Source organism: Neofelis nebulosa, chromosome 1, assembly GCF_028018385.1.
Source record: "Neofelis nebulosa isolate mNeoNeb1 chromosome 1, mNeoNeb1.pri, whole genome shotgun sequence".
Lineage (NCBI taxonomy): Eukaryota > Metazoa > Chordata > Mammalia > Carnivora > Felidae > Neofelis > Neofelis nebulosa.
In genome coordinates this window covers 54,672,651-54,694,376 of record NC_080782.1, presented here as the reverse complement: position 1 = coordinate 54,694,376, position 21,726 = coordinate 54,672,651, and the positions used below count along the sequence as shown (strand labels likewise).

Sequence of the window (21,726 nt, the reverse complement as noted above, 5' to 3'; positions counted from 1 at the left end):
TAGCGGTTCCGTGAGTTCCGGTTACTAGCCAATAGGAGACTATTACTGCCTCCTCCCTTCCCCACCCCAAGCAGTGTCCAATCATTCTTGGCGTTACTCAATTGTAACTTACAAGAAGAGCAGCATTTGCGCAAGCGCATTTCATAGCTGAAAAGGTCGGAAGTCCGCTTTTGGCGTCATATAGGTGGCAGTGCAGTGAGTTCTAGTTTCACTGGTTCCAACCTCCTCTCGCCGCTCCTTGGGTGTAACCCCCCCGGGTTTCAGTTCTTTCAAACCGGCTACTGAAAGGGTCCTAAATGGCCATTGAAAAGGAAAAAGGAACACGCTGAGACGTCGCTTACGTCCCTGCGCATGTGCAGTGACCTGAGCGGACTCTCCGGGGCGTGGCCTAAGCGTGGACGCTCCGCGCATGCGCTCACCTCGCTTCTTGTGGCTGCAGCTGGGAGGCTCCAGGAGTATGTCGGCCCCGTTTGAGGAACGCAGTGGGGTGGTTCCTTGCGGGACGCCGTGGGGTCAGTGGTACCAGACCTTGGAGGAGGTGTTCATTGAAGTTCAGGTGCCGCCAGGCACTCGCGCCCAGGATATCCAGTGCGGCCTGCAGAGCCGGCATGTGGCGCTGGCCGTGGGTGGTCGCGAGATCCTTAAGGTAGCGGCAAGCCGGGGCTTGTGCCCAGTTTCTTCCTGGCCCCTGAGTCCCCGAGTCCTAAGGTTCAGGGTTTCCGTGGAAAGACTTGGAAGGCCGAATGGCTTCTTGCCCGAAAGAGCTATAGCATTGGCCTAGTTTTGTTCTGGTCGGAGCCCCCACTCAAGGCTGGTCCTGAGTTGAGTGGAGATTTGAGGAGCCCAATTTTCTGGCTTTCTCAACCAAATGAAACGGCTTCTTTTGTTCCTCTGCGGGTCTTCACCTGGATCTTTAAAGGAACAAATGTTTATCGTACATATATTTTCTTCCAGGCACTGATTTAGGTGCTAAGAGGTCAGAGGTGAATAAGATATACGTTTCTTGCACACAGATTATGTTCTTGTAGGGAGGCATAATAAAACTAAACTAATAAATGTTTAGGCAGTCACGGAAAAGTAAAGAAGAAAATAAGGGATAAGGATACAGGGATGAGGATTCAGAGACGATATCAGGTGATTTATTTTTTCATCAAAATGAGACAAAAATCTGCATGTTTGTGGAGTGGTTAAGCAGATAGTCTAGGGTTGTTTGGAGAGAATAATACTTTTATTCTCATCATGCCCCTTAGATCTGAGAACTGCATTTTCCTGGATAAGCTTTATAGTTAAATTCAATTACGTCGAAGTTGGACTTCTTTCCCAGATTACATACTCACGATGTTTGACGATAGTGTAGCGAAGGGAGATTCCTTGATGTAGGATACTTGGCTCTGCCGTTTCTCTAATTTTGTAATCTTGGGCAAGAGATTATTCTGTGTCCCTATGCCTTCATCCACAAAGTGTGATAATTATAGTACCTTTCTGATAGGATTGTTTTGAGCATTAGGTGCTATCCATGGGAATTAAGAGTTTGGGCAAGTGCCTGGTATGTAATGAGTTTACATGCTAGCTGTTACTGTTATTTTTAATATGGAAGTGCTTTAAGTGCCTCAGAGAAAAGGAGAGAGCCATGTGGAAGACATTGATTTATGTCAGCTTGGATTTTAATGACCTTTCTGAATAGTTGTGCAGTTCGTGGTTTCCTGAACAGTGGTTTAAGATTACCATTCAAATTTCCCTTAGTAATTTCAGAACTTTAGCAGTGACTTTAACAGTAACTTTATTTACAATTTAGCAGTAACTTCAACTTCAGGATTTTAGATACATGTTTAGACTAGTAAGATTTTTTTCTCACTGGTGTTGAAATACAAAAAAATGTGTTTGCTTTATGTGGCATTTTAATTTTATTTCCTAAAACTGAAATTTGGCAAGTAACAACAAATCAAAATGGATTTGAGCAGATGCATTCTCTTTTAAACTTATGTTCTGTTGATTTCTTTCTTAAAACAACAGTTTCATCACAGTTTATCTGAATCAGAACTACAGTATGTGCTTTAAAATTTTTTAGTGCTACATTGCCCAACAAAGAGATTGAACCAGATTTTTGAAGTTTATTTTAAAAGACATCATTTCTTAATTTCAGCAGGGAAGCTCTTGTAGTTCATTTTAATTGGTAAAGTCAAAGCATTTCATATATTAATTTCACATTTGGCTACTAAGTGATCAGTGATATTTATTCATCTCCTGAAAATTAAGGAGTTCTGATCTTTCTTTTGAGAGCCGTGTGTTGTCAGTAAATATCCCAAGCAGTGTAAACTAGGTTGCATTTAACTTGCTAGGAGGAAAGATAGGGTTGAACACCTATCAATATGTTGAAATGGTATAAAATTTTATCTCCCTACCATAACCAAGCTAGACAACTAACATCTGGATTAGATAGGAAATTAGCAAAGTTGGGGCACTTGGGTGGTCAGTTAAGCGTCCAATTTTGGCTCAGGTCATGATCTCACAGTTCGTGAGTTTGAGCCCTCGTTGGGCTCTGTGCCAATAGCTTGGAGCCTGGAGCGTGGTTTGGAGTCTGTGTCTCGCTCTCTGACCCTCTCCCACTTGCACTCTCTCTCTCTCTCTCTCTCTCTCTCTCTCTCTCAAAAATAGATAAACATTTAAAAAAATTTGTAAACAGAAAGGAAATAGGCAAACTCTTAAATCATGAAAGTCTTATAAAAATTAATGACATTAATGTTTTCAGTACATAGATATTTCATGTACTAAAATAAACATTTTTATTTATTTACTTATTTTTTGTACTAAAATAAATATGTTTATTTTTCAGGGCAAACTCTTTGATTCTACAATAGCTGATGAGGGAACATGGACTTTGGGTAAGGGTGATCTACAATTGTTGGAATCTTTTTAAAAATTAATCTTGTCTTCAAACTTAGTATGTTTCTTCTGTGGTATCAGGTTCTTTGTCTTTGCAGCTCTGGAAGATAGAGTGATAGAAATGTATTGTAAATAGTTACCTAATGGTTTTTGAAAATATACAATTTTATGATGAACTCTAATTTCTTTGTGATTTTTGTTTAGAGGACAGAAAAATGGTCCGTATTGTTCTTACAAAGACAAAGAGAGATGCAGCAAATTGTTGGACTTCTCTTCTAGAATCTGAATATGCAGCTGATCCTTGGGTGCAAGACCAAATGCAGAGAAAACTTACATTAGAAAGATTCCAGAAAGAAGTAAGTCAGATGAGTGTATGAATATGTATTGTTAAGCATTTTAAGATCATAGAAAAATTATTTTTTGAAATTAAAACTCAAATTTGGTTACAGAAAAATCACAAAAGTTCTTTAAAGGAGTTTTTAAAGTTAAATGGTTAGAAAAATTACTGGTCTTTTTTGTGGATTTTAGTTTTTCAGAATTTCTGGGAAGGGTTTTGTTTGTACTGCCATAGTTTATAAGTTTAAATTTATTTAATGTGCACCAGTAATGCACGAGTGAACTTATAAAAATTTAATTAGTGTAGACTTACATAGTGTAAAAAAGTTATAGGTTCCTTTCATTAACATCTCTCCATTCCTTGCTTCTGTTTCATTTTTATCTCATTGATATATTGGCTTGCTGCTTTGTTTGTAACATAAATGCAGGATCACACTATATGTATTGTTTGTTTTTTTCTCCTAAGTGCTTCAGAATGTTTTCTAGTTTGACTGTATCATCGTTATTTATTTGGCTCTTCCCTTTTGATAAGATTTGGATTTTTCGATTTGTATCTATTTCACAGTTTGTTCTTTCATCTTTTTGAAACTATTCCAGTGTTCCATTAATTTATCTAGGAGAAGAATTACTGGATCAAAGCACTCTTCAAGTTTTGATGGATAATTTCTATGTATATAATGGTGATTTCCTAATTTGTATCTCCAGTCTAGACTTTTCTCCCAAGTATTGGACTCACATTTCTAGTTGCGTATTCAGCATCTCCACTTGTTGATCTGACCTATCAGACTCAACATACTCAACATGAACTCCCTAACTTCCTCCCACGCTTGTTATACCTCTAGCCTTCTCATCTTGGTTGATGGAAACTGCTTGTTCAGAAATGGGAAATCATCCTCCATTCCTAGCTCTCTCTCACACACCGTATCCAATTTGTTAGGAAACCTTACTGGCACTGCCTTCCAAGTATATTCAGAATTTGTCCACTTGTCACCACCAACTTTCCAACCACTCTGATCTGGACCACCTGTAATGTCTTGCCTAAGTTACTCTAATAGCCTTCTAATGGTTCTCGTCTACCCTTGCCAAGCTGCAGTGTTCTCAAAACAGCATAGCAGTCCTTTTAAAAATGCAAGTCAGAACACATCGCTTCTCTTCTCAGAACTCTTTCACTCTAGTAAAAGACAAAGTTTTTTTTCCAGGCCCTATCTGATGTGGTCTTCCATGATCTCCCTGACTTCTCCTGCAACTGTCTGCTTCAGTCATTTTACCTTAGCCATATTGTATTACCTTAGCTTTTTTGTATTTTTGAATATTCCAGGCCATTCCTTTTCTGTCCTTTTGACTACAGTGTTCTCCCAAAGCTTGGCTGACTTCTTCATTGTTTTCAAGTCATTGCTCTGTAAAGCATATTTTGATCTTTGATCATCCTATTTAAATACTATGATCTCATTTCCCTTACTCTGTTCGCCCTGTCTTCCTCCCTCCCTCCCTCCCTCCCTCCCTCCCTCCCTCCCTCCCTCCCTTCCTTCCTTCCTTCCTTCCTTCCTTCCTTCCTGGCACTTGCACCAACTTCTAACGCTCTGGATCAGGGGCTGGCAAGCTATGGTCCATGGGTGAAATCTGGCCGACTCCCAGTTTTTGAAGTGAAGTTATACTGCAATACAGCTATGCTTGTTCTTTTGGTATTTTCTTTCATATAGCGATACCAGACTTACGTAGTTATGGCAGAGACTATGCGGCCTTCATAGCCTAAAATATTTACTACTTGGCTCTTTACAGAAAAGTTGGCCAACCCCTCTACTAGCTAACTTACGGTTTTATTGTTTGTGTTCTCCTATAGCAATGGCAGCTCCACCAGTGCAGGGATCTTTGTTTTATTCACTCTTGAATTCCACATGCTTCTAATGGTGTCTTCCAAACAGTTGGAACTCAGTAAATGTTTGTTGAATAAGTGAAATGCCCTCCAAAGAGACTAAAGCATGAGATAGTACTTACTTCATAGGATTATTGTGAGGATTAAATATGTTAATAAATGCATTGCTCTTAGAACTCTGCCTGGCATGTAGCAAACTCTCAAATGATGCTAGTTATGAAAATCTATTTTCACACTTTATACTAAGTATTGTGTTTGTCCATACACTTGCCAACCTTTTAATATACAACATTTGTAGATCTGAAAATTCAAATATACCTTCTAATTTTAAGTTCTATTTTGGTGATTACAGTGAAATTTGGTATCTTTTCACGTTTATTGGTCATTTAGATTTCCTGTTTTGTCAGTGGCTAGTTCATGTCTTTACCATTTCCCTTTTGGGTTACTTATACTTTTCCTTAAAAGTTTTATTTTATCATTATTTTTTTCATGTCTTTTAGAATCCTGGTTTTGACTTCAGTGGAGCAGAAATCTCAGGAAACTACTCTAAAGGTGGACCAGATTTCTCAAATCTTGAGAAATAACCACTGCTTTTTTTTTTTGCTGCATTCTGTGGATCTCAGCAGATGTTGCCAACTTAATCAAAGGAACAGATTATGTGATGGAAGGAAAATGTGGATACCTGCAGTTAACAAATTGCAAAATATATTTACCTATGGTTCTAAAAATTGTATTCAAATATGAATTACATAGGAAACATCTTAAATACTGTGGAAGCTATTCTACTAATAGAAAGTAACTTTTTTTTTGGACTTGTTTTTTTGCTCAGCATGAAGTTTTATATGCTGCATTTTACTAATTTCATATTTAACCTGTATTTTTAATACGAAAAACATTAGGGTATAGATCATGTGAAATGACCGGGTGCCTTCAGGGACAATTAAATTTTTCTTTCAATAAGTGTAATGCAGGAATAATGATCAATAAACTTTTCTAAATAGGAATTGTGGACCCCTTTGTCTAAGTATACCAGTTCATACAAGGAATTATATTACTGAAAAAAGTTTTAAGAAAGGAAAAGTCCACAAATATATTCTGAGTAATGTAATTTCAAGAGTTAATGAAAATTTCTGAAGTAGCATATTATTCCTTGGGAGATGACTGTCAAGAAATTTGAAAAATAGTTAGAAACCTAACAATAGGAATGGATTAATACAAAACAGAAGCAGTAAAGTGAATGTGGTTATTGGGTGAGTCCTTTGTCAGTGACAGAAAGCAAATTATGGTTAATGTTTATAAGTAAGTGACATAATTTTGCTCTTCAGTGATCCAGACACATAAGTATGGATTCTCTTAAAACTGTGATTCATTCTTTTTATGTCCTTTGAAATTTAAAAATATTTCTGTCTATATTTTTTAAAGGTTTTATTTTTAAGTAAGCTCTATACCCAGTGTGGGGCTTAAACCCACAACTCCAAGATCAAGAGTCTCATGCTCCATCGACTGAGCCAGCCACCTGCCCCTAAGAAATATTTTAAACGGTCCCAACGTTTAGAAAAGTTACGTGTAAAGTACGCAAATTGTTTTCTTCCTGATCTGTTTGTAAGTTTATGATATGATGCTGCATCACCTCTGAGTACCTTAGTGTGTATTTCCTTCAAAGAACATGCTCTTACGTCACAACGATACAACCATTAAAATCAGGAAATTAGCACTGATACCTTCTGACCATCTAATCCTCACATCTTCGTTGCATTCAAGTTTAACTGATTGTCCCAGTAATGTCCTATATAGCAAAAGGATCCAGTCGGAATCATGCCTTGCCTTTAGATTAGATGTCAGGTGTCTTTGGTCTACTTCAATCTGTACCAAGTCCTCATTTTTTCTTGACTTTTGCAGCCTTGGCCCTTTTGAAGATTACAGGCTAGTTTTGTACAATATCCCTCATTCTAAGTTTTGTCTGATACTTCTTCTTGATTAGATTCAGGTTATGCATCTTTGGGAGGAATGTTACAGAAGCGATGCCATGTTCTTATTGCATCCTGTCATGAGTTAGTAACTTTAATTTGTCCTTTTTCTGATGGTCTTTACTTTAGATCACTGAATAAGTGGTGTCTGCCAGTCTTATCCACAGTAAAGCTATCCTTTTTTGGTTTATAATTTTGTGGGAAAGTAGTTTCAGAGTACTACCTTGGTTTTCATCAAACTTCCAACTTATATCTATATGGACTCATGATTTGCTACTTTGTTCAGTGGGTTAAAATCTATTGTTACCATTACTGTGATGCTCACAGTTTTTCTTGATTTGGCCAGGGGAAGACCATTCTAGGTGACTTCTGTCCTTTTGACATGTCCCATCATTATTTGAGTAATTTCTTACTCCCTTCCATGAGATATAACAGACTTATGGTTTCCCTGCCCTAGCTCAAGAAAAAGCCATTTTTTTTTTAACGTGCCCTGTTTTTTTTAAATGGAGGATGGTATTTAGAAGCCAAGATTTGTGTGCTAGTGAGCAACTGCTGTTGGTGTGTGTGTATGTTGCTTATATATATCTGTATTTATTTCTATATGTATATTGAAAACCATGAGTTCACACTTACGCTTTCATTTCTGATCCCATGGGGTTCATTTTTCTTTTCTCCCTTCCTATAAAACAGTAACGGTGAGAAGCCTGATTCCTATATTCTTAATGTATTTGGTTCCCTATACTAGGTCATCTTCTCATGAATTCTTTCTTTACTCTGCTCAGGCTCCCGACACCCTGCTCCAAGCAAGGATATCCTCACCTGCTTGCACCCGAACACCCTATTATGGGCCAATGCAACCCAGCCATACCCTTTGTCAAAATGTCTACCTTGTTCACTTTACCCAGTTACTTTAGGAATTAATTGTTGGGGAAGAGGCTTTTTTCTTCTAATTGGCTTCTCTTCTTGACATTTAGAAAAAAAAAATACTTTGAATAAACAGTAAATTTAACTCTCCTGTTCATAGTTTTATAAATTTTTAAAAAAATATTTATGTATTTTGAGCGCGAGCGAGAACCAGCAGGGGGTGGGCAGAGAGGGAGACGGAAGCCTGAGCAGGTCCATACTGTTAGCGCAGAGCCCAATACAGGGTTCGAATTTACAAACTGTGAGATGATGACCTGCGCTGAAATCAAGAGTTAGATGCTTAACCGACTGAGTGAGCCAGGTGCCCCCATAGTTTTGTGAATTTTTAACATATTGATTCTGTTCATAAGTTTTGTGAATTTTAACATGTAGAGGTATGTGTAAGCACCTCATAAATTAGGAGATTGAACTCTATGCCCCACAATGGGCTCAAACTCATGACGCTGAGATCAAGTAGACCCATGCTTTACTGACTGAGCCAGACATGCACCCCAAGAGGTTAGTTTAATCAGCACAAAAACAATGCTCTTCTTTGTAGTCATACCCCACTCCTAGCCTCAGACCCTGGCAACCACTGATTAAGACTGTCTCTAGTTTTGTCTTTTCAAGAATGTTACAGCAATGGAATCATACATAATACTAAAAAAAACACACCCAGCTTTATTGAAAAATAATCCACATAGTATACATTTCACCCATTAAAAGTATATAATTCAATGGTCTTTAGTCATCTATTCAGCCATTACTATAGTCAGTTTTCATTTTCATCACCTCAAAACTCATTCCTTTTTGCTATCAACTCTCTCCCTTGACGGAACCCCCAGCCAAGCAACCACTGAATAATCTGCTTTCTATCTCAAATTTCTCTTTTTTGGACATTTCGTATACATGGAATCATAATATGTGGTCTTTTGTTACTGGCTTCTTTCACTTGACATAATGTTTTAGTTGTTTATCCGTGTTCTAGTACGTCAGTATTTCAATCTTTCTTTATGGCTGAATAATATATATTATTCAGCTGAATAATCCGTTGTATAACTGCCACACATTTATCCATTTGTCAGTTGATGGACATTTGGGAGGTTTTTACCTTTAGGCTATTATTAGTAATAATAGCCAAAACATTCAAGTTCAAGTTTTTATGTGCATGTGTATTTTCATTTCTTACCTAGAAATTCTATAGAAATTATGTCTGATCATTTGAGGAATTTCTGCATTGTTTTCCAAAGTTGCTACACCATTTACATTCCTACCAAATATCTCCACATCTTTGCCAACACTTTTTATACAATTTTTGTTTTTTATTTTAGTCATCCTAGTGGATATGAACTGGTATCACACTGTGGTTTTTTGTGTTTCCCTAACGACTAATAATGTTGAGCATCTTTTCTTGTGCTTATTGGCCATTTATATATCTTCCTTGGAGAAATGTTTATTCAGATCCTTTGCCCATTTTTAATTGGATTATCTTAAGAGTTCTTTATATATTCTGTATGCAGTCTCTTATATTATTTGTATGTATTTTGTTCTATTGTGTATTTTTTTCACTTTCTTGATGGTGTCTTTTAAAGTGTGAATGTTTTTAATTTTGATGTATTCTAATTCATCATGCTTTTGGCATCGTGTCTAATAACTCTTTGTGCACTCCTAGGTTATGAAGATTCTTTTCCAGTGTTTTCTTCTAAAAGTTTTATTGTATGTTTTACATTTAGATCTGTCACTTGTTATTTTTTTTTTTTTGTATAAGCTGTGAAATCTAGTTCATATTTTTGCATGTGGATGTCCAATTGTTTCAGAATAATATATTGAGAAGGCATTTCATTCTTCATTAAATTGTTTTTGCACTTTTGTCAAAAATTAGTTGATATTTATATGGGTCTGTTTTTGGTCTTCCTATTGTATTCTATTGATCTTTGTCTGTCCCTTCACAAATACCACACTACCTTACTAATTGTAATTTTGTGATAAGTCTTAAAATTGGGTAGAAGATTCCTTAAATTTAATCCTTTTTTAAAATTGTTTTGGCTGTTTTAACTTCCTTTGCCTTAATGTATAAAGTTTAGAATCAGCTAGTCTATATCTACAAAAAAGTCCTGCTAGGGTTTTCATTGGAATAGCATAAGTCTTCAATCCATGAATGTGGGACATCTCTCCATTTAGGATCTCTTTGATTTCAATCATGAGCATTTTGTGATTTTCAGCTTGTAAAGCATTTATATCTTTTGTTAGATTTATTCCTAAATGTTCATTTTGTGGAGCTGTTGTAAATGATACATTTTTTGAAATTTCAGTTTCCAATTGCACATAAGTAGTGTATAGAAATGTTGATTTTGTTTGTTGACCTTGCATCCTGTGACCTTGCTAACCTTGCTAAACTTATTTCTAGGGGTTTTTTGTTATGAATTCCTGGGATTTTCTTCATAAACCAAACAGGAGGTTTTATTCAATCAGTACTACTTCATAAGTCTATTTGTTCTTGCCCTATTGCACTTGCTATAAGAATAGAAGTGGTGGAAGTGGCTATCCCTGTCCTGTTTGGTTTTCAAATTTTGATTTAATTTTCAAATTTTGAACCTGCTTGTATTTTCCCACATCCCAAACTTGGTCATGGTATGTTACTGCAGTTTATGTATCTGGATTGTTTGTTGAAGATTTTTGTGTCTGTTCATCTGGGATACTGGTCAGTAGTTTTGGTTTTTGTATTATCTTTATCTTGGTTTGCTACCAGGGTAATGCTAGCCTTATAAAAGGAGTTGGGAAGTTATTCTTATACTTCCTAGAAGAGATTTGTAGAATTTGTTTTGCCTTCTTTCAGTGTTTTATGGGATTTTCCAGTAAGATTTTAAACAACAAATTCAGTTTTGTTTTTTTTTTTTAATTGTTCTAGGTAATCTTTGCACCCAGCGTGGGGCTCAAACTCATGACCCCAATCAAGATCAAGAGTCACATGCTCTACCAACTGAGCCAGCCAGGCACTTGAATTCATTTTTTGTTTTTAATTTTTAATTTTTTTTAATGTTCATTTATTTTTGAGAGAGAGAGAGGGAGAAAGAGAGCACGAGTGGGGAGGGAGCGAGAGGGAGACAAAATCCAAAGCAGGCTCCAGGCTCTCTGAGCTGTCTGCACAGAGCCGGATGCAGGGCTCAAACTCAAAACTGTGAGATCATGACCTGAGCCAAAGTCAGACACTTAACCAACTGAGCCACCCAAGTTTGAATTCAGTTTTTAAAAACAGCTTACTCAGGTTATCTAGTTTTAGTTTACATTATTTTAGTTTAGATCTGGTAGTTTGTGTCTTTCAAGGAACTGATTCATATAACTCGATGTGCATAGTTGTTTGTGTTAGGTCCTGAGTGTCCTTTTAACATAGTGGTACCTCTTTCAGGCCTGAGATTGGTCATTTATGTCTTTTTTGTCAGTCTTGCTAGAGACTCATCAATTTTATTGCTTTATTCAAAGAACTTGTTTTTGGTTTTGTTGATATTCCTTATTGTTTTCAATTTCATTGATTTTTTTTTTTAGCCCCTCCTTTTTTTATGACCATTTTCCATCTGCTTGCTTTGGGTTTATTCTGCTCTTTTTCTAGTTTCTGTGGAAGGTTATTGAGACCTTTTTTTTTTTTTCTTAATAAAAGTAATTTGAATGTGAATTACTCTAAGCACTAGTATAGCTACATTTCATACATTTTGATACTTTCACTGGGTTCAAAATATTTTACTCCCTTTAGACTTCCCCTTAGAGCCATGAATTATTGAGAAGTCTGTTGGTTTCCAGGTGTTCGTAGATTTTCCTGTTACTGTTATTAATTCCTAGTTTATGATCAGAGAACATAGTCTGTAATTTTAGTTATTTTAAACTTTTTTTTTTTAAATTTTTTTAACGTTTTTTTATTTATTTTTATTTTTGAGACAGAGAGAGACAGAGCATGAACGGGGGAGGGGCAGAGAGAGAGGGAGACACAGAATCGGAAGCAGGCTCCAGGCTCTGAGCCATCAGCCCAGAGCCCGACGCAGGGCTCGAACTCACGGACTGTGAGATCGTGACCTGAGCTGAAGTCGGATGCTTAACCGACTGAGCCACCCAGGCGCCCCTAGTTATTTTAAACTTCTTAAGGGTTGTTTTGTGACCCAGGATATGGTTTGTTTTGGTGAATGTTCCATGTCTATTTGAAAACAATACTTAATCTGCTATTATAGGATAAAGTTTTTTATGTCAGGGATTCAGTTAGTTGTTGGTATTACTCAATTTTTGTATATTCTTGCTGATTTCCTAGTAGTTCTATAGATTACTGGTAAGTGTTTAAGTCTCCAGATATAGTTGAAGCTTTGTCCATTTCTCTTTTCAATGCTGTTTTGGCTTCTTGTATTTTAAGTTCTAATGTCAGGGGCACACAAAGATTTTATTCCTGATTTTAATTGCTCCAAAATCTATTTTGTCAAATTGATACAAAAAATTGGCATATCTGTTTTTATTTATTCATTCATTCATTATTTATTTATTTTACGGATTCTCTACCCCCAGTGTGGGACTGAGACTCATGACCCCAAGATCAAGAGTTGCATGCTGTACTGAGTGAGCCAGATGCCCTCCTCCCCGCCCTAAATTGACATCTGTAAATCAAGCTTATTTGGCTTATGTTTACTCATTTTGGTTTATGAAAATTACAGGTTTTAAACTTAGCCATAACACATCTTATAAAAATCATTTTATTAGTAAAAATAGGAAAAGCAAATTCCATAGTATTATTTTCTGATCATGATGGTGGCACTGAAGTTCATGTGGCCAGAAAATAGTTTCAGTTGTAAAGTACACAATTTCATAAGTCCATGTAATTGTCTATTTTGGGAGGTAATGTGCAGTGGTTAAGAGCACGGCCTTTGGGGCGCCTGGGTGGTGCAGTCGGTTAAGCGTCGGACTTCAGCCAGGTCACGATCTCACCGTCTGTGAGTTTGAGCCCCGCGTCAGGCTCTGGGCTGATGGCTCAGAGCCTGGAGCCTGTTTCTGATTCTGTGTCTCCCTCTCTCTCTGTCCCTCCCCCGTTCATGCTCTGTCTCTCTGTCCCAAAAATCAATAAACGTTGAAAAAAAAAAAAAAAAAAAAAAAAGCACGGCCTTTGCCTGGATTTAAATCCTCATTCCCAAATATCAGATATGTGACCTTGGGCTAATTGCTCACCTTTTGTGTGGCTCCAGTTCATTTGTAAATTGGGATACTCTCATTTAATTTGGAGGAATTGAGATGATTCATATGAAACATGACAGTAGTACCTGACAGTAGAAAACTATCATTGCTAATCACAAAAGTTAGATCTAGCAATGTCTGTTTTTATATTTTTAAGTAAGTACTGTGCCCAACATGGGGTTTGAACTTAAGACCCAGAGATCAAGAGTCACATGCTCTACAGACAGAGCCAGCTAGGCCCCCCAGAAATGTGTGTTTAGATAGTATGTTACATAATTTGAAATACATAAGGTTCAGGTGCCCTTTTGAAAACTAACACTGAAAAGAGGGGTTATTAAGTATGTCTAAGCTAAGTGCAAAAGGAACTTTCCTTTATAACAGTTTTTGTATCAGTAACTCCTTGCAATGTTCACATTGTCTTCTTAATTAACCTAATTGCTTCAAAATCCTGTTGTTTCAGTTCAAATTACCAATTGATCTAAGCAGGCTAACACAGCACCTGGTTGTTAATCTGTCATTACCAAACACATTGCTGGAATGCCCTTTAAAGTAAGACAGTTTGTACAGAACTTCAAGTGGGCTGAATATAAGGGTGAATTTGTACTGAGGATATCCACAGTAGTCCTGAATCTACATGAGAGAAGTAACCAATGTTGCATAAACACCACCTGTTTAATGCATATTAAAACATATTTGTCCTAATCTTGTGTCTTCTAAAAAGCCATTAGCAAGTAAAGCAACAATTAGGTTAAAGCCATACTGTTAATTGAGATTTTGTTCCTGCTACTGTGCATCTTACTTTCCTGCTAAATTTAAATTTACTGAGTGGAGATAGCTTTTTATTGTGGTTCTGGCATCACATTGCCAAAATAGTTAAACCAGAAGAGAAACAAACACAAACTACCCAGCAAAGGAATGCATGTCAGTAACTTTATTGAAAGATAAATCCCTTAGTACCAAAACATAATGGTAGTTGGTTAGGCTGCCTTTGCCAACTCAGAATTAATCACTGATGAGGTCAGATTATTGAAATGATGAGCCTTTTGGGAAAACTGAGGTTATCCACAAAACACAGTTTACAAAACTATAAGATATATTATGGTTCTTTGGTTTATTTTCCAGGCACATTTACCCATAACATGTCAAATTTGGGTAGAGCCATTCTGGATGGACTCAGGCTACTACTCACTGCACTGCGTAACTGTTTACAACACTTTTAATGCCATAGATCTCCTTATAGACTTAATAGAAAATCCTGAATACTACCTTAGCAACTTCATAATTATGAAGACATCTCTTACCTTTTTAATGACTTCCTTTAGGCACAAGAGGGACAATTAGTGAAGTATATTCTCTTCCTTTTAAAATTCTAAATCAGCAGTTCTTTTTTTAAATGTTTATTTTTGAGAGAGAGTGCGAGCATTGGAGGGGCAGAGAGAGAGGGGGACAGAGGACCCAAAGCAGGCTCTGCACTGACAGCAGAGGGCACAATGCAGGGCTCATGAACTGTGAGATCATGACCTAAGCCAAAGTTGGATGCTTAACCGAATGAGCCAACCAGTACTCCCTGGAATAGCAGTTGTTATAAAAACAGCCCTTAGTAGAAGCTTACGGAGTGTTAAATCAAGTTTTTGGAGTGAAGTTGATTTATTTTGAATTACACAATTAAACCAGTTTTTCTTGATGGGATTAGACGGAGGCAGTAGATATTGTGTAAGTTTTGTCATGGATACAAATATTACCTGTTTTTTAGAAAAAATATTAAAGATAACCTAATATGCCAAAATGACTAGGTCTGTAGTTTTGCTTTTATAAAATGCCCTCAAATTTAAATGTGATTTCCAAGTAGCAATAAAGTCCACATCTCTGGATTATCTGTTTGCACTACAGGTACCAAGAAACCATTTTCACTGCCTAAAACAGTAACCCTTATTATGCCTTAAAAGTGCATTTGTGAATTGTTGGTTTTGACGTATATCTCATAATTTAGAATTTAATTAGGTTACCACTTTTAATACCACCTAAATACAATATACTGACCCAATCTACAAAGTTGGATCAATGTTTGAAATGAAGATTCACAGTTAACCTTCCCAGGCCTGTTATTAACATTTCACATTTATACTCTTAGCTTTGATTTATATGCCTCACAGATGAATTCAAATTTAATTATAATTCTACTACAGCATGTTAATTAGGTAGTTTTCCCAAATCTGAAAACATCAATGCTAATCTCGTTGTGATGTTTTGAGGCTTCACAGCTTAAATCCATTATAACATTATGGAATCCATAGCTCAGGATTGTGGAGAAAGGCTTCAGAGGAGTATTGTCATTGTAACAATCCTATTTAAATAAAAAATCAAGTTATTAGAAGTCTGCAAAATATAAATATTATTAACTATTAAAAATCAACTGTTCAATTGAAGATTTATAATCATGTCATATGTAGATGTGTTAATATTTAGTTTGAATAGGAAAAAGTGAAATCACCACTCAGGTAAATTTAGATGGCACCAATGTGTATCGTATCAGTGACAAGGTTTACATTTTTTGTGCATATAACTATTTTCCAGTGTTCTAACTGCTATAGCAATGGTATACAACTACAGCACTGAGACACCCTGGCAATTTGCAGATACCCAGTGTGGAGACCATCTGCCATAACTTACTTTAAGAATAACATCCAAGTTCATACTGATTTTGTTTATAAGTCAATAGTCTCAAATTACTTCATTTATGGTTGAAACTTTTGGTCCTGTTGTCCTACTCAGGCTTGTGTTAACTTTAAATGTGCAAGAACTTGAGTCTACATAAAGCAAAATAGGTGAAAAATACTGTCTTAGTGTTTCTTTTAAAATTCAGCTTATTAAGGTGATTTTCTATGCTGCTAATTTAATGAAGTGGCCAATGTACATATCAATGATTGGATAAATTCCTTACTCTCAGGGCATTCTATTTTAAATGTAGTTAGTACATGCCCTCAAATATTAGCTAACTAGATCAGTGAAGTCATTTTCTCCATTGCTATTTTAATTCCATTGTTTATTTTGAAAATAATTCAGATTTTAATTCCTCAACTCTAGAATAAAACTGTAGCGTTAGAAGATTTTCTCTGTATGGAGAGTAACTATGAACCAAATTTACCAATTAAGGGACCATTTCAGGAATTGTTGGAAGGTGGGTTATTCTGTAGTAACTATGTTTCAATTGCCGTGCTGTACGTCCAGAAACAATCCATTTCAACTTTTGAACATTTGGTTTGGAACACTTGTTTGATGAATATTCAGTTAAACACTTGGATACAAGCTCTTGCCAGAAGGTCAAATCTCTGCCACTTATCTGTACATAAAAAAAAAAAATCAGTCAATAAAAAAGTCCTATAGTATTTAACTATAGCAATAATTGTCATCTTCCTAACATGTGTCTTTCCTTGTCAAATAAATCTGAGGATAAGCTACTTACGTTTCAAACAGACACATGACATCTCATTTTACTTCAGGAGATAGTACAAGTGGTTTAGTTTCTTTTACAGCTGTTAACACCATTTAGGCTATGACCTTGACATACCTTGGAATGTGTCTGAAGACATTCTATTCCTTCTGTTAACTCTACACACTTCTGTGCTTGGATCTCCAGTGCAATGATAGACAATGCCAACACAGAAGGCTAAAAGATAAAATTTAAAGTAAGTATTGAATAGAAAATATGTATATAAGTAGGTTTAATCTTTATATAAAATATTTACCTTTGCTTTAGAAAATATGATCCTGCAGTGGCATGCCTTAAGCTGAGCTTCTAGTCTTTCAAAATTAAGGCTATTCTTCCTTTAAAAAGAAAATGAGATTAATTTTATGTAGAAAATTTAAATGTAGTCACAAGAGATTTTTAGAACACTGAAGTCATTTTAAAGTAAAGTTTATGCACACTTACCACAGAAAATAAATTATTTGAAGAATTCCTTCAATGGCATTAACTTCTTAAAGATGTCATAAATGAATTTTAAATAATTGGTTCCCCCTTCTTGAAAAATGTATTATGCCACAACTATCCAGTTTTTTAATCTATTTCTACACCTACTAAAGTTCTTTTTCCATAAATCTGTTAGATGCTTACTTACTAGGTTCTATGAGTTAACTGGTCTATAAATGGAAAATATAATTTAAAAATGTAAACATGTCCTTTAATCCTAAGAATTGGCCTTCACAGACTTCAAGAAGCTGTTGACAGCTTCTGCTGGATAGTGAAGTGAAAGTGCTGAAGGTGTCATTTTGTTTAGTTTTTTTCCCCCTCATTTTACTTATTTTCATTAGAATTATTCCAAGATACTGATTATTTGCAACATCCAGAACACCATTTTGATTTCCAAATCTTTGGGCAAAACAAAGGTCACATACCTTTCAACTGGCAAGTTCTCTTGAATAAGTGAATAGTAGAGTTGCAGAAATTGAAAGGCAGTAGTAGCTTTGACTTTCCAACACACCTTCTCCAATACAATCTTTTCCATTCTCATCAAGTCTGAAACTGTGAACCTATACTGGCTTATTCGGATCAAGTCAGTTGCCAATGGGACATTCCTTTCCTCTTCTATTGATTTTACAGCCAGATAGAAGCAGCTCAGCCCAACACACCCAAGGTGTTTGGGCTGTACCTAAAAAGACAGTAAGCCCATTTCTTTAGCTTATTTCAATTAAACCATAAAGGGTAATATAGAACTCAGACCCATCATTATGACAATGTATCCTTGATGTTTATTTTTCAACTGTGAAGGACCTAACAATATCCAATCATACTTCAACTGCAGCCGGTCAATGCTATGTACCCACTTGGAACCAATTTTGGAGAAAGTGGACTAAGTTTCAGTGTAATGTTTGGATTTAGCCCATATGAAACTTTTTTTTCCCCTTTGTAACTCACTGTAGAACTGTCAGCACTGTGTTCTAGTTGGGCCAAATAAATTAACTGGTCAAAGGCTTCTGTGAGGACTGAAACACCTTTACAGCTTATGCACAAAATTTCTTTCTAGGATGATGTGTTTTTCCAGGCTGTTTTCTTTATGTAATGTGTAAAATAGTTTTTAAATACTTTAGCACACACTGTTTATTCTGCTGCTAAAGCTTTACCCACTCCCAGTCTTTTATTTATTCTTTCCAGAATACCTACAATGTAACAGTGTCAAGCTTCTATCCACCCTAAATTCCAGCTTAAACTAAACTTTAAGAAGCTTGTACCAGTGTTTGTACCCTTCTTTTCTTGGAACCCCTCTAACATATTTATTCCTCTTTAGATGTTTAATTTTATTATACTTTGCATTGTATAATAGTTATTGGCACAAACATCCTCACATAAGATTATAATATTTTTAAGGGACAGATGTGTATTATTAATCTGTGCAACATTTATAGATTCAAAGGTAGTGTCCAAAGAATAGTTTAATTAGTCTGTCTGAGCAAGTTTTTTGAACCATCCAATTCAGCAAATACTGAGTTCTTTCTGTATATGATGTGTTGTGAAGGACTAAAAGATGACTGTCATTCCAATGGCTGTATCATCTCATTCACTAATGACCATGGGCACAGAGAAGGCAGATATATTTTTAACAGTTAAGCAAGCTCTGAAAGTTACATGGATGTCCACTTATCCAGTATAGGGAAATAATTACATAAATGTTCCTCCTTCAGAAGATACTGTCTTCCCTACTGTGTGCAAACTGATGTTGGAAATGGCAATTATAAGCAAGATCTGAATAGGTCTAGGGCTAAAACAATTAGAACTTTATATATGACTAGAAATTAAGATACTCTATTGACCAGGTGGTTCACAGCATCAAAAAAACAAAAACAACAAAAACAGCAAAAAACCTCTCTCTTAAGCAGGCTTCACGCCCAGCATGGAGCCCAGCTTGGGGCATGAACTCCTGACCCTGAGATCAAGCCCTGAGTTGAGATCAAGAGTCGGACGCTTAACCTACCGAGGCACCCCAGTGCCCCAAACCTCTAATTCTTAACCACAATCTAGCATTCGGCCTCTAACAAATTTCTTTAAGTTTAAAAACAACAGTAAATAAATGAAAATGCCCAACCAAAAATTTTTAAAAAACAACAGCCACCTCTCATACTGGCAGAGTCTGCAATTATTTGTTATTAGGTTGTTTTTCAATGTCAGAAGTTAAATCTAATGATGCATTCCTCTTGATTCTAAGGAAGAGTACTCATCAATGCTGTAGCACCCAGAATCATCACAACGTTTTGGCTACTTGATGAATATAAAAAGGTCAAGTTTATGAATACCAGCCCAAAGCTAGCTATTCCATCTCCAAAACACACTGAGCAAAATTAAGAAATACTCTGTGTAATGTAGCTTTAAACATACCTTCATTTTGGACAGGAATCTGTCCAGTAAATTCACAGCTAGAGAAAATGTCTCCGTGTCGAAGCCAAAGAACTGAGTTAGACTAAGAAGATCTTTTACTTCAAAGTCCCTTAGCCTTGCAGTCATTCTGAGGCCATTATCGTGTGCAGATTCGATTAGTCTCAAGCCGCAGACCTTTGGCTGACATCTCGACTCCTGTTCCAACAGGGCATTCAGCTGGTGTAGCAGTTTCTGAGAGTCAGTTGTTGTCAGTACCTCTATCATCTATATATAGAACAAGGCACAGAAAGGAGTGTTAAGAAAAGCCCTTCCTGCCTTCAACAGAAAGCCAAGCAGTTTTTACTCAAGTCTCCCCTCCCCCAAAGCTGCTAGTGAAATCTAAGTCCTTGCAAAGTGCCATCTGTTACCCCATCCCACCAGTTGGTCACATCCCAAATTGTGAGTTTTCTACAGGGTGGGAGCTGTGCCTTAAAAAATGTGCAAACCTTCAAGAAATTCTTGTTCAAGCCATTCACTGTCAAGAAAGAACTATGAATATCGATGCTGCAAGAGTGAAATTAGATGGTAGTATGTATTCTGCTACATATTAGCAACAAGAACTGTTAATGTTAATTTTACTTAATCTCTAGTGCCTCATCTGTAAAGCGGGTATGACTATTATTACCTACCTCACAGGCTTGTGTGGAAAAATGAAATCACCTAGGTATAGTGCTTAGCACCTATAGTAAGTACCCAGTAAACACGGGACAATAATAACTTATTTCTACCTCTGTAAAACGAGGTAACAATATTGGTCTCTGAATGGCTATTAAGATGATTCACCTAGAGTTTTGCACAGTGCGTAACACACAGCGTTCAATAATTGATAACTGTTATTGGTGTCAGGAAAGGAAGCTTAAAGGGTGCTATGGGAACACGTAGTGAGGGCAGGAGGCTAATTTAGTTGCAAAATGAATTTAGGAGTTTCATTAATTTAAAAGCCGGTATTCCACAGCTACTATGTCCTGGCCACAACTAAGCCCCGGATACAGGGCTACCTCCCATACACCAACTGAAAGACAGGGAGGCAGGGGGATCTTTAAAGTGGGGCGACGGACGCAGATGAGGAACCACTAACTTTATGGGTCCAGCTCTTTTAGCCCTGGGCTGGTCCCTGGGGCCTGGCCAACCTGGCGTTAATACTTCTCAGGAGGTCGGGTCTGGCCCCGCCCCTCCAAGCTCGAACTAGCCTGGACTTGTTGCTTACAGCAGCGGGAGAGTTAACTGAGAAAAAGGGCGCGGGCCGAACTTACCCCTCACCCTACGCCCCCAACCCTGCTACCTAGCTGCACCACGAAGTCAACCCCGAAGTCCCAGCTCACCTTGACCGCGACTGCGGCTCCTCGGTGGTAACCTCCCTCCCCGGGCCTGCTCTCACCTCACCCCAGGATATCAGATCCAACAAGCCCACGAGGCGAGAGGACTCGCGGGTAAGAGGTGAGTGGCCCGGGGAGGGGGAGCCGTCCTGGGTGGAGGTCTCCGCAGCGCCGCCCAGACGACACTGCCCACCACAGAGTCAGCTCCGAGCCGAAGGGGCCGCTCCTGACTGCCCGAGTAATATATTGGAGGGCGGGGCTTTCCCGAGTCGGGAGGGGGAGGGGGAAATTTTCGCCCCTGATTGGTGTAGTTCCTTTGATGGATGGCCCCAGCGGTCCAAAGAGGGCTGGTCTGTGGAGGAAGAAGTCTAGCCAATCAGCACACACTTCCCATCAGAGTCAAATTCTCCGGCCCTTGAGACCACGCCCTACTTCCTCTAAGCGTCTCTCATTGGAGAATTTTCTAAAACGTCTTCAATGAAGGGGAGGTCGAACTAAATGCTGCACGCCCCCTGTCCCGGGTAAGGTCTCCTCTGGCAACCGGATTGGCCAGGACATCCTTCCAGAGTGTACTGGGAGTTTTTGTTTCCTGTGGTTCAGTAAAGTGGTTCGGCCTTCTCTTTTTAAAATTACAGTGGCTAGTTACAAAACACAAAGTAAAGCCTTGATTTTTCATTACAGATGGAGAGTTGGTGTATTTTCTATGGGGTGGTGTATTAAATTTCATAGGTTTCTTCTTGTGAGCTTTGGATATCAATATTTCTTGCCTTAATTTGCTTTTTGTATAATTTATCAAAGAATGGAGTCGGGGTAGGTACATTCTTGGTCTTTACCAAT

At 37.3% G+C, this 21,726-nt stretch overlaps 2 protein-coding genes across 2 annotated transcripts; one reads left to right on the top strand and one right to left on the bottom strand.

The window, feature by feature from the left end:
* The first annotated feature begins 170 nt into the window (after positions 1-170).
* Positions 171-8,637, top strand: NUDCD2 (NudC domain containing 2). The gene is made up of 4 exons (XM_058722663.1): positions 171-646; positions 2,834-2,882; positions 3,088-3,239; positions 5,593-8,637. The coding sequence occupies exons 1-4, from the start codon at positions 410-412 to the stop codon at positions 5,674-5,676; spliced, it is 522 nt and encodes a 173-aa protein (XP_058578646.1). The 5' UTR covers positions 171-409; the 3' UTR covers positions 5,677-8,637.
* A 5,443-nt stretch (positions 8,638-14,080) lies between these two features.
* On the bottom strand, positions 14,081-21,121 carry CCNG1 (cyclin G1). The gene is made up of 7 exons (XM_058722651.1): positions 20,896-21,121; positions 19,535-19,798; positions 17,560-17,813; positions 16,911-16,989; positions 16,733-16,831; positions 16,310-16,504; positions 14,081-15,508 (listed from the first exon to the last, which is right to left on the bottom strand). The coding sequence occupies exons 2-6, from the start codon at positions 19,796-19,798 to the stop codon at positions 16,313-16,315; spliced, it is 888 nt and encodes a 295-aa protein (XP_058578634.1). The 5' UTR covers positions 20,896-21,121; the 3' UTR covers positions 14,081-15,508; positions 16,310-16,312.
* Between the last annotated feature and the right edge of the window lie 605 nt (positions 21,122-21,726).

Excerpts from the sequence above, each read along its gene's own strand:
- NUDCD2 (XM_058722663.1), top strand. The coding sequence starts at position 410 with ATGCGCTCACCTCGCTTCTTGTGGCTGCAGCTGGGAGGCTCCAGGAGT. Across the intron at positions 2,883-3,087 it reads TGAGGGAACATGGACTTTGG|AGGACAGAAAAATGGTCCGT; the intron begins GTAAGGGTGATC and ends ATTTTTGTTTAG. Across the intron at positions 3,240-5,592 it reads TAGAAAGATTCCAGAAAGAA|AATCCTGGTTTTGACTTCAG; the intron begins GTAAGTCAGATG and ends CATGTCTTTTAG.
- CCNG1 (XM_058722651.1), bottom strand. The coding sequence starts at position 19,798 with ATGATAGAGGTACTGACAACAACTGACTCTCAGAAACTGCTACACCAG. Across the intron at positions 16,990-17,559 it reads GAGAACTTGCCAGTTGAAAG|GAAGAATAGCCTTAATTTTG; the intron begins GTATGTGACCTT and ends TTCTTTTTAAAG. Across the intron at positions 16,505-16,732 it reads GTCTTCAGACACATTCCAAG|ATAAGTGGCAGAGATTTGAC; the intron begins GTATGTCAAGGT and ends TTTTATGTACAG.